The sequence below is a fragment of the Benincasa hispida genome, chromosome 8, assembly GCF_009727055.1.
Source record: "Benincasa hispida cultivar B227 chromosome 8, ASM972705v1, whole genome shotgun sequence".
In the NCBI taxonomy this organism is placed as follows: domain Eukaryota; kingdom Viridiplantae; phylum Streptophyta; class Magnoliopsida; order Cucurbitales; family Cucurbitaceae; genus Benincasa; species Benincasa hispida.
In genome coordinates, this window is record NC_052356.1 from 10584037 (window position 1) to 10598447 (window position 14411).

Consider the following 14411-nt stretch of genomic DNA (forward strand, 5'->3'; position numbering starts at 1 on the left):
AGATTCGAGTTCTCAACGTGGGATACATAAATACATCCTTGAAAATTCTGTGAAGAAGGGCAAAAAAACCTATGACTCAAGGTATGTTTTGATATAAAATATTTTCATTTGCATGATTTGATGGAGTTTTCAGCTATTGTATGATATTTGTGTGGGAATTACCAATAAAATATGACAGATTCTTGCTAATTCAAGATATTTGCATGAAAATTACGAGCAAAATATGGTTGCAAGGTATTTCTAAGTTGCTTTTAATATGTGTGATAGCATATGATAAGATTTTAACTGGAGTAGAAGGTATTTGTTGAGCTGAATATGAGACTTGACTTCATTCGATAGCTAAGGTATTTAAACCATAAAGGTATAACTTTTATATTTTTCCTTTAGTGATATTATTCTTGTTTAAGAACTAAAGTTATGTTTGATATACTGTTGTTTTATTTTTTGCTTCACAATAAGTAGATCTAAAAATTCAAATTTAGAAAATTTAGGTAGTTTAGTTAATTAGATCTTGTTTTAGGTTGTTAAAACTATTTTGAAATACTCCATATTTATAGGGATTTGACTGAAGGGCTATTTTGTCTAATATTAAATTTTAAATAATATGCAAATTAGTAGATTGGCTATTTTCCCAAACAAAAATCTATTTGGTTATTTTTCTAAAATGAAATTCTGTTTTGGCTATTTGTTCAGCTGTCACTTAAATTTAGGCCTTTTTTTTCAAATGAAAACTTAAAAAGTTGCCCAATTCCCCAAGTTTATAAGCCTACCCATAGCCCAAGTGAGTTGAACATCTTCAACATTTCAACTCTTATTGGATTGTAGCCCATTTTTTACACCTTTGGGCCTATTCCAATTAGCCCTTTTTGTTTGAAAGATGATTTTTCTCTTTATTTCTTCAATTTTCTTCTCTTTATGAATGGCTTAAAATCCAACCATAGAAATATGGATTGTTTATCTCTAATTCTTCCAATTAAACATAACAAAATCCAAATTAATTTAAGTTTTTTTTTTTTTTTGGAGAGGCTTTTAGTTCATTGGAATTCCCATTAAAAAAAAAAATTAAACAATTAACTTCATCTATACTATTTTGAGTTGAATTTGAAATTAACTTAAGTTAAAAATAGAATTAAGCTTGAAAGTAAAAATAAATATTTGTGTTAACAATTAATCAATTAAAATTTATGACTATATATTCTCATAGGTAGAAATAAAGTACATCCAACTTAGTAGACTCGAGAATTAAACCCAACCAAAACAGAGTATTTAAAAAACCCAAATTAATTATTAGTTCACACAATTCAATCTAAACCATATGGATTTTGGGTAGAATTCCTTGAGTTTCAGATTATATATATACATATTAACTCATATTCATCTAATCTGCCAACGTGAACTTAATTTAACAGTAAATGACATAATCTTTTTCTTTAAAAATCAAAAGTTTGATCTTCCATCAGTTTGTGTACTTCAGAAGAATACTCCTCTACCCTCATCTTCTATTGTCGATCTCCTAGAAATGGACAAAGTAGTAATTTCACCTCCCATTGATTATACTCAAGACTCCAATTACAACTCTCCACATTCTTCATCTTCTTCTTCCCTTCTTCCATTTTCATACAACACAACCCCAAGTAACCATTATAAAAACCATTGACTCTTCACAAATCAAAACAACCAGAAAAGAAGAACAAGAAAAAAAAAAAGACATTATTATTATTATTGTCAGTATCACCCACCAGCATGAGAGCCAGCAACCACTTAATTGGCCTCCTAAACTTCATAACCTTCCTCCTCTCCCTCCCCATCATCGGCGGGGGCGTGTGGCTGAGCAGCCGCGCCAACACCACCGATTGTCTCAAGTTCCTCCAGTGGCCTCTCATCGGCATCGGTGTCGCCATCATGGTCGTCTCTCTCGCTGGCTTCGGTGGCGCCTGCTACCGCAACACTTTCCTTATGTGGTTCTACCTCTTTGTCATGTTCTTCGTCATCGGCGCCCTTGTCGGCTTCATCATTTTCGCTTACGCCGTCACCGAGAGAGGCTCTGGCCGCCCTCTCCCCAATCGAAACTATTTCGATTACTATTTACAGGACTATTCCGGGTGGCTCAGGGATCGTGTGGCGGATGATACCTACTGGGCTAAGATTAGTTCATGTGTTAGAGACTCCAAAGCTTGCCAGAAAATTGCTAGAACCGTCTCCGGCGTGCCGGAGACCGTCGATATGTTTTACCTTAGACATCTCACTCCTGTTGAGGTACGTACATGTTTTTATATATATATATTTTTTTAAAAAAAAAAAAATTGACCCATTACAAATATAACAATCAAGTTTAAAGTATTATAAGTAAATATAACAAAATTTAAATTCAACTCTGGTAATTTATCAGTGATAAGTCTATATTGTTAATAAGATTTTATCAGTAATAGAGTCCGTCACCAATAAATGTTGCTATATTTATAATTTTTTAAAAATATTGTTATACATTTAATTATTACCTTTAAAAATACTACCAATTGTAATTATCTTTTTAGAATAAAACTCTTTTATTAATAATATTTTAGACGAATAGTATTTCTTCAAATTTAGAGACACAAATACAACTTCTTTTTATAATAATAATTGCGTGGAAGGATTGAAACTCCGACCTCTTGGATTGGAGTGTATGTCAATACTACTAAGTTAAGTTCACTTTAGCACATATATCATTAATTTAGAGATATAAAGCTCGGTTACTTTCATTTATCATGTTTGAAGTTAATGACCAAATTTCAACCTCTAATCTAAATGAGACTATATATTTAACCTAGTTGAGTTATGATTTTTGTTTTTGTTTTTGTTTTTTTTTAAATGTTTATAGGTCGGCTTAAAAGGTGATTGAACTCCTTAATCAATTAACAAGTAGAATACAAATTAAGGGGAAAAAAAGGGTAAACTATAGAGTCGTTAACTATTAATTAAAACATTATTATTAATTGTTATTATGTTCGACTTTAATTTGATTTTGCTATTATTTTATAAAAATTATTCTTGTAGGGTTTTTTCTTAAAAATAAATAAAATAAGCGTGATTCAACCGAAAAGAAAGCTTATATTATGAAAGTCAAAGCTTCGATTTTCTCTGGTCTAAATATTTTCTTATAAAAAGTTTTTTTATTTTTTTTGTTTTTTAAAAGATAAAAAAAGAAAAAGAAAAAGGGATTAATTTAAGAGAGGAGATCTGAATTTAAGGAAAGTTTTGTTGCATGTGGATGGTCTTATTATTAGCGATGGGCTGCAATACACGGCCCATTCCAATATTCTGGCTCTCTGGTCCACGTCAGATCCTCTGGCCCCACTTTTAATTAATCTGTTTTATCCTTATCTACTCACAACTCCCAATCGAGATTTAAAATATTGTTGACGGAAATATGGATGTTTTAATTTGATGAAAATTTGGATAGAAATATCGATAAAATATTGATTTCAGTAAATATTTTTAAAGAAATTTAAAAAAGATCCAACCTATGAAAACATAAATTTAATACTATACTCCCAACTCAATTTTCATCCATTCCTAAATTCAATTTCATTATTATTATTATTTGTGAAGTCTTTTTCTTTCATGAATTAAATTATGTTTCACAAAATGTATTTCAAATTATGTTAGTATTTAATTTTAAATATTATTCAAGTAAATTTTAATAATATTTCGATTTTTGTCTCACCTTTTTTATCATCATATTCTTAATGTTCCAAATATGTTGTTTTTAACAATATTTTGCTCTTTATATATATATTTTTTATTTATTTGGTAAAAGGTTTTTATATTTCATTACATGTTCTAAATTATATATATATATATGTCCTTATTTAAAATAAGTGGCTTGATATTAAAGTTAAAGACCATGCATAAGAAAATATACCTTTAATTAGAATGAAAAGAGAAAAAAAAAAAAGTAAAGAAGAGATTTGAAAACAATTCTTTTTTAATAAGTGGGTCTAAAAACTATTTTAGGAAGCGTAATATTTTTTAATTTAATAATTCTCGTAAACAATATTAAATTCAGAATCATTTTTTAAAATTTAAATAATGGTTTTTTTAACTCATCAATAAAATCAAATTATAAATATACGGGAGATTTTCAAAAATAAAAAAATAAGGAAAACCATTTATACAAAATAACAAAATTTTAATTTTATTAGCTAGATGCTGATAAAAGTCTATTGATAAAAACTGATAGAAGTCTATTAGTATCTATCAATATTTATTTTGTTATTTCTATAAATAATTTGACATTTATTTTATCTATAAAATATTTAAAAAAATCTAAATCGATATAGAAATCTCATTTCGTCGGATGAGGAGGTGGTGAAGGAAGTCGTTGAATTCATCATTAGATTCATGAGTTAATCTTTAACTTATAATGTTAATAAATAAGACATTTTTCATGTACTTGTAATTATTAAAAGACACAATAATTAACTTAGATCTAGATTTTAAAAGTATTTTGAATATTAATTTTGAGAGTTTCATAAATGAAATTATAAACATATAAAATTTTGAATTAAAAGTACAACCCAATTCTCAAAATTTCGATAAACGTGGCGTAATCCTAGCCTTTGGACGGTGGCCTTTCTTTATTTCCCAATAACCGTGTACCAAGCGCCATGCATTACATTTAACATTAGATCTTAAATGCAATCAACTTTTTTTCAACTTTTTATTTTTTTATTTTACCATAATGGTGGATAACCAACCTCTAAACACAAGATTATCGTTGTGTTTATCGTGACGTCAATTGAGATATACTCATTTTAATTTTTAAATTCTTTGTTTATTTAATAAAAGATTGATTTTATTGGTAAATTCAACGTAATGGATATGAAATTTTCTGTAAAAATTAGAGGTGATCTTTCTCCGTAGAGATTGAACGTTCGGTTTCCTATTTTTGTAATTATTATATTAGATAGAATTTTTGACTTCGCTCTTTGTCCTTAAATTTTTTCATAATAAATATTTTAGGATCCAAATCAAATACTTTATTTTATATGTATGTTTTTTACCTTGCCTTCTTTTTCTCTCTCTAATTTTGTATTCCTTTTGTGATATTTTAATAATATCTATTTATCCTTTAATATATATTTTTTTTCTCTTTTACTTTTTTTTAATAATATATATATATATTATGGAACCTATTAATTTTGTTTCCATTAAAAATGATTGGTAAGGTGAAGATTAAAGTCTTATACATTCTTTGACTATTATATAATACAAATCCCTTCATAGAATAACTACATTTCTTGCTTCTTTTTTTTTTTTTCTTGATCGATTTATATTTTGTTTTTAAAATGCCTTGAATCTCTTACTTCATTTTACTTGAGAACATTTAAATATCTTACTTCATTCTATCTCTTTTATTATTTTTAAATTTCATGTATAATATTAACATTTTAAATTTAATTAAAAATATATTCGTTAAAAATTATTTGAAGTACTTCTGTACAAGAAAAATTTTAGGACTACGGTAGTATGAAAAATTTTCCATACTACCTCCACTTGCTACAATAATAGCATTTAATCTTTATAAATAAATAATAAATCAATATCATTTAATGACGTGTCAAATAATGAATGGAAGGAGTTGGTATAGTAATATTAGACTTGAAAATCAAAAGTGATTCCCAAGTTATTTATATATGTTAATTTCTTTTAAACAAATGCTTTTATTTTATTTCTCTATTTTACTTTCTTATTTGACAAAAATTAAGAAAATATTGTCCACATTCAAAGCAATGTGACCATTTTTTAAATAGCAACAAGTCAAATTTTGATATTTTAAAATAAAAGATAATGTAGAATATTTTAAATGATCCAAAGTGAATCTAGAGATCCAATCTTGTTGAGAGTGGGAAGATAATAGAATAAAAATATGCCATCCCAAAACTTTATTATATTCCTCTCTTTATATATCAGAAAAGTGCCTCATTTTGAAGGATAGGAATATTCATTTTTTCCCCTCTCCCATTGCTTTTGTTTGTAAAAGCCACCCTTTTTTTCTTTTTCCTTCCTTGGATATTGATATTCATATTGTAGTTTCTAGGAAGAAGATGACCCTTTTAGGACCAAAGAAATAAGGATAATAATCTTATCCATTATAGAAAAAGAAATATGAAAACCTTCTAAAATTATGGTATCAACCTTATTATTTTCTCAAAGGTATCGATCGAGATTGCTAGATTCTATTTAAATAGTATACAGAAATAAATATATTTTTTGTTTGAAGTTTTGTATATGATTTTCATTTAGTTTCTAAGTTTCAAAATATTACATTTTTAATCTCAATTCAAATTATTACATTTTTTATCCTTGAATTTTGAGTTTAGATTTTAAGATTTTATATGGTTACCTTTGAGTTTTCACTAATTCTACTTTTTAGCCGTTTGTATTAATTTTCATTTACTTTTGATCATCATTATAATTAATTCAAAATTTTGCATCATACTTATTTAAACTAACTAATTGAAAGTTAACCCTAAAAACAAAAAAATAGGCATTAACTCATTAAGGGTAAAGCTATAAATTAAATAAATCTAAAAACTAAATAGAAATTAAATTCAAAATTTAAAGATAAAAATGTAATAATTTTGAAATTTAAGGACCAAAGAGAAATTAAACTCAAAACTTAAAAGTAAAAGTGTAACATTTTGAACTTTAAAAAACCAAATGAAAATTATACTGAAAACCTAGTAATTGAAAAGGTATTTTTTTCTAATAGTATATGAAAGGTTGCGCCTAATTAATGAAAACTCAAGGGTAAAGGTGACATTTTTGTCCTATTAATTAATCTAAATTTATAAATTGGACAAAAATAGTATTTAAGTCCCCAAGTTTTAATATTTGACCGTTGTTCTTGAGTTTTGAGTTTAGTTTTCATAACTTTTTCCTTAAATTTTAAAATGTTGTATTTTTAAAATTTGAAATTTGAATTTAGTTTCTATTTAATTCTAAATTTTAATATTTGACACTTATTATAGTTTGGGTTGATTTTCTATTAATCGAATTAAGAGAATTAAATTAGTTCATTAGTTATTGACAAATTAGTTTTCCATTTTTGTCACTATTAAAAATTAATTAAAAAAATTCTAGTTCATAATCATTTTAATTAAATTAACAGAAAGTATTAAAATCTTGAAACCTAGAAATCAATTGAAAACTAATATCAGAACTCCAATATGATAAAAACATTAAAGGAAGGTGTACTCAAAATTTAAGGATAAACAAATAAATCTTTTCCTAAGTACAATTTAAAGTCTAAAAAATAGATTAACAATTCTTAAGAGTTCAAAGGAAACAAAGTATATAATATAAATGAGATGAAATTTGTAATTTAATAAAATCATATTAATCTCTGTCTAAACTTCAAAAGTCTCCAATAAATTGATATATATAATTTACTAACTGATTTTTTTTCCTTCCTCCAAGTCTGGTTGCTGCAAGCCTCCCACAGTATGTGGGTATGTCTATGTGAATGAGACAATGTGGGATTTTGGAGGAGGACTAGTAGGGGCTGAGCCTGATTGTGGAAGGTGGAGCAATGACCAAGGCCAACTTTGCTATGCTTGTGACTCTTGCAAAGCTGGGGTTCTAGCTAGTCTCAAGAAGAGTTGGAGGAAGGTCTCGGTCATTAACATCATCGTCTTGATCATTCTCGTCATCTCTTACGTTGTTGGCTATGCAGCCTTTCGAAATAATCGTCGAATCGACAATGACGAACCTGCCAGTACTGCTCGCATGACCAAATCGAAACCGAGCTGGTTTAACATTTGATCAACGATTTATTAGACATCAAAAAATAAAATGCATAATATACTTTTATTGTGATATGGAACTTGTGTGCTTGATTTGTTTGAACCCAACATGTGTATAGAAATTAAACATTTATATATATATATATCATGTTAATTATTTCTAGGTTATGGTATGTAGTTTGAGATGGTTTGTTGGATAATAAATTCTCTGATTTTTTTTTAAAAAATCACGTCTCTAAATTGCATTAATGTATTATAGGTAACAAAATATCTTGAATTTTGAACTAGGTTTGAATTTATGAAAAAGTCTCATTTTTATATATGAAGTTTAAAACTTGTTTTTTTCTAAAAATACTAGGGGAGATTTTTTTGAGTTAAAATAGATTAAGACATATGTCAATAGATTAAGACATATACTTTTAACTAACTAGAAATTTTTTGAATTCCCAAATCTTATATGTTGTTGAGCTCAAAAAAAAAAAAAAAAAAGACATTTGTAATTTCAAACAAAGTTGAGGTCTATAGAGAATTCTATAAATAAAGGAAGTCATTTGTAAGATTAGAAAGTTGAAGTCTGATCTCTTCCCTAAGATTTTACTATACAAATAAAGGGCGATGGGATAAATGGCTGGTCAAACAAACTTTTCTTTATGAAAATGGCCAAATGATTATTCTAATACTATTGAAATTTTACGGATGGACAAAGATATCCATACTTTCAAATCTCTATAATTATGGTGAATTTTAAACTAAAAATCTAACAAGGACCTAGAACAAGATCATGAATTTGAATTTTGAATATTAGTAAATAAATAAATTAAATCAAGTAGTAAACCTAAATCATATCCAATTTAGTAATCTAACAAACATAATTCTAAATCAAAGGTTGAAACCTAGAAGTAAGGAAATACCTTGTATAAAAAATAGTTAGCCATAAAATAAGTAAATATCTTGTATTCAAAATAGAAGTTTGTCTCATACTAAGCCCCACAAATAGTGTTGGCTTTTTTACCTTTAATCTCAAATTAAATAATTTTAGTTAATTAATAACAATTTTAGTGTCTTGAATAGCCCATTGCATAGAGTTCGGAATAAAGATTTCAACGCAATTTATTTTAATTTATTTTCATGAATTTATTGTTTAAATTACTTGTTAGCAAAAAGTTTGTTAATTTGTTTAATTGGACCCACTTAGAAAAAGGTTTTCATTAGTTTTAGTTAATTTCTTTAAACCATATTCTCCCCTCTAGGACTGCCATACTGATCCTACAAATACTAATTAGTCATATGTTGTTACACATACTAAAAATAATCAAAATCTTTGTTAATGTAAACATGCAAATACTTTGTAATAACTACAATGTTTGTCATCTTTTGTCACACATATTATACTAAAATAACTTAAATCCCACACATACCGTGTAATAAACTAAAATAATTTATCAAATTGAGTCATATGCAAATACAAATACTACATACTAAAAAACCATCCATTGAACTACACAAATACTCTATACTAAAACCCCTAAGTATTTGATGGGAATAGTGGGAAACAACTTGGTTAAAATCTAAACTAACCCTCATCCTTCAACTTCCCATGTCGTCAGCTACCTTCTTTACATTTACACATTAGATTTACCAACACCTAATTCACCCCTACTCGTCCATGACCTCTCATGTCACCTACTTAGTCGTACCTTTCCATAGAAATATCAATTATCATCAAATCTCCGATTCATCTTTCATTCCAATCGTTATTGATTTAGAAATCTCACAAATTATTATGCACAAAATCTCGGATGTTAATTTATTGGTTTGTGGCTAATGCAACTAAAATATCCTATATTTTATAGACAATGAATAATATACCATATATTTTATTAAATATATAATGAGTTTGTTCAACAATGTTTACAAACTATAGACCTTACGAGATTTAGGGTATCAACCTCAACAGTTACATCTAGTAGTTACTATTTTGCGGTTTGGTCTTATGCAAACTCATTGTATAAGATGTCCCTACTCGCATGTCACTTACGCGAGCGCGTTGGATTAGTGCGTTTGTATCAAATACATAGTGGATTGTATCCATAGTGTCACCAGGATAAGGTACCCAGTTTTATCCCTATACTATAGACTCTTTAGGTTGTATTTCGAACATTGATCCCTGTATTGTTGGGAATGGTGTCCTAAATCTCCTTATAATCTCGTAGTTTGTAAACTCTGTATAAACATATTGTTGTTAATAAAATAAGTGTTATTTTATAAGCATATACTCAATCCAATAAACTAAGATCTGAGATTATTTTATGTAATTTAAACAAGTATATAGAGACATACAGGTAGATCTTGTTTAAGTGATAACTTAAATGGTCTGTAGTAGATGGATAAGGTTGGGTACCTTACCCTGGTGACATTACGGATACGGCCCGCTTTGTAGATGTTACAAGTGTTGTAAAGTGCTACAAATGATATGATCCTGGTCATTCATATGGAGACATGCGAGCGGGGGTTTCCTATACAAAGAGTTTGTATAAGATCGGACCACGAAATGATTAGTTTCTTTATATAACATCGTTAATAATAGAGACTTACATTTCACTAGGATGACCATAGGTGACATGATCTGAATCTTGAGTGAGTTGTGAACTCCTGCTCATGCAGGCGGTCCTTTGATTTGTATGGGTGAGAGTGGCCAGATTGTCAACTCAACAAGCCTACCATTTTGGGGATTCGTCTTATTAAGGAGCTGAGAACTCAGTTACACAAGACGGAATTTACTCTTTCCCCGATGTAGGGGCAAGTAGATAAATTGCTCCCTTAAGGGTTGATTTCGGGTCTTTAACATAGTGACCACACCCTCTCTTGGCCCGAGAAGACTTCGTCATAGTGGGACTATGACTTATTATTCATTAGAGGAATTAGTGGTACTTAAGGAGTTAGATGTAACTACAGGAGCTAAACGGTATTTTGGCCCAACTGTACTTACGAGCAATTTGTGAAGGGTCATCGCACTGTTAATTGGTTATATCCAATGGACCCAAAAATTTATCTATAGTGCAAAGAGTGCAGTTGTCGGTCATTAGTGAAGTGATTAATAGTTAAAGGATGTTGGGTAATTTAATTAAAAAGTTTAATTAATTATCCAAGTATTGTTAGAGCTTTAATTTACAGGTCCATAAGGTCCCCACTATAGCTCAACATGGATTTGATCTTTAGATTAATTTGAAGTGTTCAAATTGATTGAGGGAATTAATTGTATATGATATAATTAATTATAATGTATTTGATACATTATGAGAGAAATTTGAATATGATTCCAATACCAATTATATGAATAGGATTCATGTAATTAAGTATAAATATGATTTATATTAAGAGGAATAAAAATATTTGGATATGATCTAAATATTATTTATATGGATGAGATTCGTATAAATGGATTTAATATAAATGTGATTTATATTAAATTCCATGTATAGTTGAGAGAAAACAAAATTTATAGTTTATGTTATATTTGATGCAATATAAAACTATAGGCTATATGTTATATTTGATATAACATATAGTGTATATATAATAAAGTAGTTATTATATGTTTGTTATTAATTTATTTGAAATTAATAAAAGGGAAGGATTTATAACTCCCTCCCCACATTCTCTCCAAATAACTAACAAGTAATAAAAGTGTGGGTGGATGAGATTCATCCAGTTCTAAGAATTCATACAGAGAAAAGTTCTCTGAGAAAAACTTCCACCAATCCTCTCCTTCTCCTTCCCTCTACCAAGGATTCAAGCAAAGCCCATAACTCCTGCTTGAATCCTTTAATCCCATAAGAGAATACAAAGGGTTCTCAATTGGTAGTGTCCGTGCGAAAAGAAGAAATTTCAAAAGGAATCGTTTGTGATTGTTCGAGGGATTCGTGGAGAAAGGTTCTTCAAAGGTGAAAACTCTTGAACTTATTTCTTTTTCAAAAGTATGTTGTAATTTATAGTTAAATGCATATCCATTGTTTGTTTGTTGTAAATTTTTGTATTTAATAATTAATGAAATTTGAACGACCCGCTTTCGCTCAAGGATCTCCTCATGTCGAGATTTCCTTCATGTATGTCTCTACATACAGTTCAAGACTCATAAGACAACCTAAGATATTAGTTTATTTAATTTAGGGCTATTAAGACAAAATGAATACAACACAATCAATAACACTGATTGAAATAACATCGATAACTTTTTATTAATGACAGTTAATTATTTACATTTATTATCTATGAGTTTTAGGGCATAAAACTTAACATCCTTTACACAGATGAGACTTGAGATGGCCTTCTAACTCTAGAGAGCTGGTTGATCTATTCGACCAAGTACAATTGATAGTAGTTGACGCTATGGTAAGATTGTGTGACCTAGCTCCCTCGTCTCTCGGAAGTGTTCTCGTCACTAATGCTTGGGATTCCTTGCAGCTTATGGTGGCTTAGTCTAACATTCTTTGGTTTGTAGGTAATATTCTCAAACATTCCTTCATTGTTTGGCTTGCTATTAGAAGTCAGTTACAAACACGTGGTTCTATTAACAAGTGGTGTTCTTATGTGTTAAATTTGTGATATTGGCTATATATATTTATTTAAGACTCCTGACTTTTGCTCTTTGGGCTGTTTCGAAGTTATCTCCATGTTTGTCTCTGTAGGTATTTGTCTTTGAGGTTGTTCATCCGGTTGCTAACTCTGTAGAATATTTCTTTCCTTATTTAAATTATTATGCAAAATATTTTCTCTAAGATGTTTTCTTTTTTTTTGGTGATTTTTCGATTATATATGGAGATATTTTCCATCTTTTCTCTATGTTATTTAAGCTTAAGAAGTTTGCATGCTAGGTTGCCACTCATACTATTTTGTGAGATCATTGTATAAGCTCAATGAAATATCCCCATTGCATTGTATAGAATTTAAGAATAAGGTTTTGTACTTTGTTTGTAGCGGCGTGTTCTTCACTTGCTTTTACAATGAGCGTTTTCATAACACAAAGGTTCATTTGGTCTTAGGGGGAGTCTAAGACAAAGTGGATCGAGAAGGATTTCTCTATACTTAGGGAGAGCCTAAGCTATTATTCAACAAGAAGGGAGTTCTCAAGACTTAAGGGGAGTCTAAATCTACATGAACAAAGTTCACAAGTAGAAGGAAAGATATCTTCAAGTGAGATGGAGTCTCACATGCTTAGGGGGAGCCTAAGTGTTATCACACTAATATTCATATACTTAGGGGGAGCCTAAATTCAAGTGAGAAAGAGAGTCTCACATCTAGGGGGAGCCTAGGTGATTAGTCGAGTTGGACTCTACAGTGTCATTATAATCTTCGCTATTTATAGTTAAGTACAACATTGTAATCGTTTGACTTTTATGTATTAGTGGATTATCTTTCCTGGGCACACTGCCTCCCTAGACGTAGGCGGTTGATCATCAGACTGGGTTACCAACTTCTGTATATTCATGTTTAAGTTACTATTTATTACTTTGCTGTTGTCTCTATCTTTTCTAGGACATCTTGTGTGACATTCGTTTATGTGTGAATGAACCACATTCCAAATTTTTATGATATACCTAGTGTTTGTGTTTTTATGCACTGGTGGAGTCGAGACTAATGACCGTTAATTTTTTTTATTGCCTGGCTATTTGGGGAACATCCTCTCGTGGGTGTGTGCTTCCATAGGTTTGCTTATTGAGATATCAAGCTCATTTGGATGTGTCACTTTAGTGTGGGTAATAAGTGTAAGGTCTGGAGAGTTGATTTGTGTACTGTTATCTATCATATTTGACGTGAGCATAACCTTCATGTTCATGGTGCTACCTTGGCTCTCTCCATTTAGTTAGTCAAGTTGTGGAGTCTTAGGTCTTTCTCTAAATTATTTTTGTATTGAAGGATATTTATTATCAAATTTATTTCAATGCACTTAGTAGGTTTGTAAACTTAAAAAAATGATGAATAGGTCTATGACCTATTAAGCACAAAATTGAAAATATAGGACATCTCTGTAACCATTTCATTTTTAATTTTTAGTTTTTGAAATTTCTGTTCGTTTTCTCCCCATCTTTTTGTCATATTTTTCATTTTTATTAAATAAACATTTGAACCATTAGTCAAAATCTTAAAAAAAATAAAATTTTAAAAGCTATTTTATTTTTTATATTTTAAAACTTGGCTTAGTTTTCTAAACCATTAATATAGAAATTTGATAATGTACCATAGAAATTCAAAGTTGAGAAAAGGGCATACGTGCTTAGTTTTTAAAAGCTAAAAAAAAAAAAAAAAAACCAAATGATTACCCAATAATGACTTAGTGATTAATTAGACACAAAATTTAAAATTTAAAAACTTAGGAAAACTTTTCAAACAAATTAAGAAACTATCAAACACATAATTAAAATGTCATAGTAGTAGAAATAAAATAAAAAGTCATATATTTTATTGGAAAATTTTAAAAGTTAAGCAACATGAAGGTAAATCTTAAACCCAAAGGCTGGTCCTTGGTGAACCATCCACTACTCAACTCGGCCGGTTCAGCTACAGAACAGCGGTCCGACCAAAGGCATATTTGGTTCGGCCGAAACCCACATATCCTTCCTC

At 29.1% G+C, this 14411-nt stretch overlaps 1 protein-coding gene across 1 annotated transcript; it reads left to right on the forward strand.

The window, feature by feature from the left end:
- Window positions 1-1276: 1276 nt before the first annotated feature.
- On the forward strand, window positions 1277-7982 carry LOC120082754 (tetraspanin-3-like). The gene is made up of 2 exons (XM_039038041.1): window positions 1277-2256; window positions 7465-7982. Exons 1-2 carry the CDS (start codon window positions 1744-1746, stop codon window positions 7807-7809), a joined length of 858 nt encoding a protein of 285 aa, XP_038893969.1. The 5' UTR covers window positions 1277-1743; the 3' UTR covers window positions 7810-7982.
- The last annotated feature ends 6429 nt before the right edge of the window (window positions 7983-14411 follow it).

Coding starts and splice junctions, on each gene's coding strand:
- LOC120082754 (XM_039038041.1), top strand. CDS start 1,744: ATGAGAGCCAGCAACCACTTAATTGGCCTCCTAAACTTCATAACCTTC. Junction 2,257..7,464: donor GACATCTCACTCCTGTTGAG/GTACGTACATGT, acceptor CCTTCCTCCAAG/TCTGGTTGCTGCAAGCCTCC.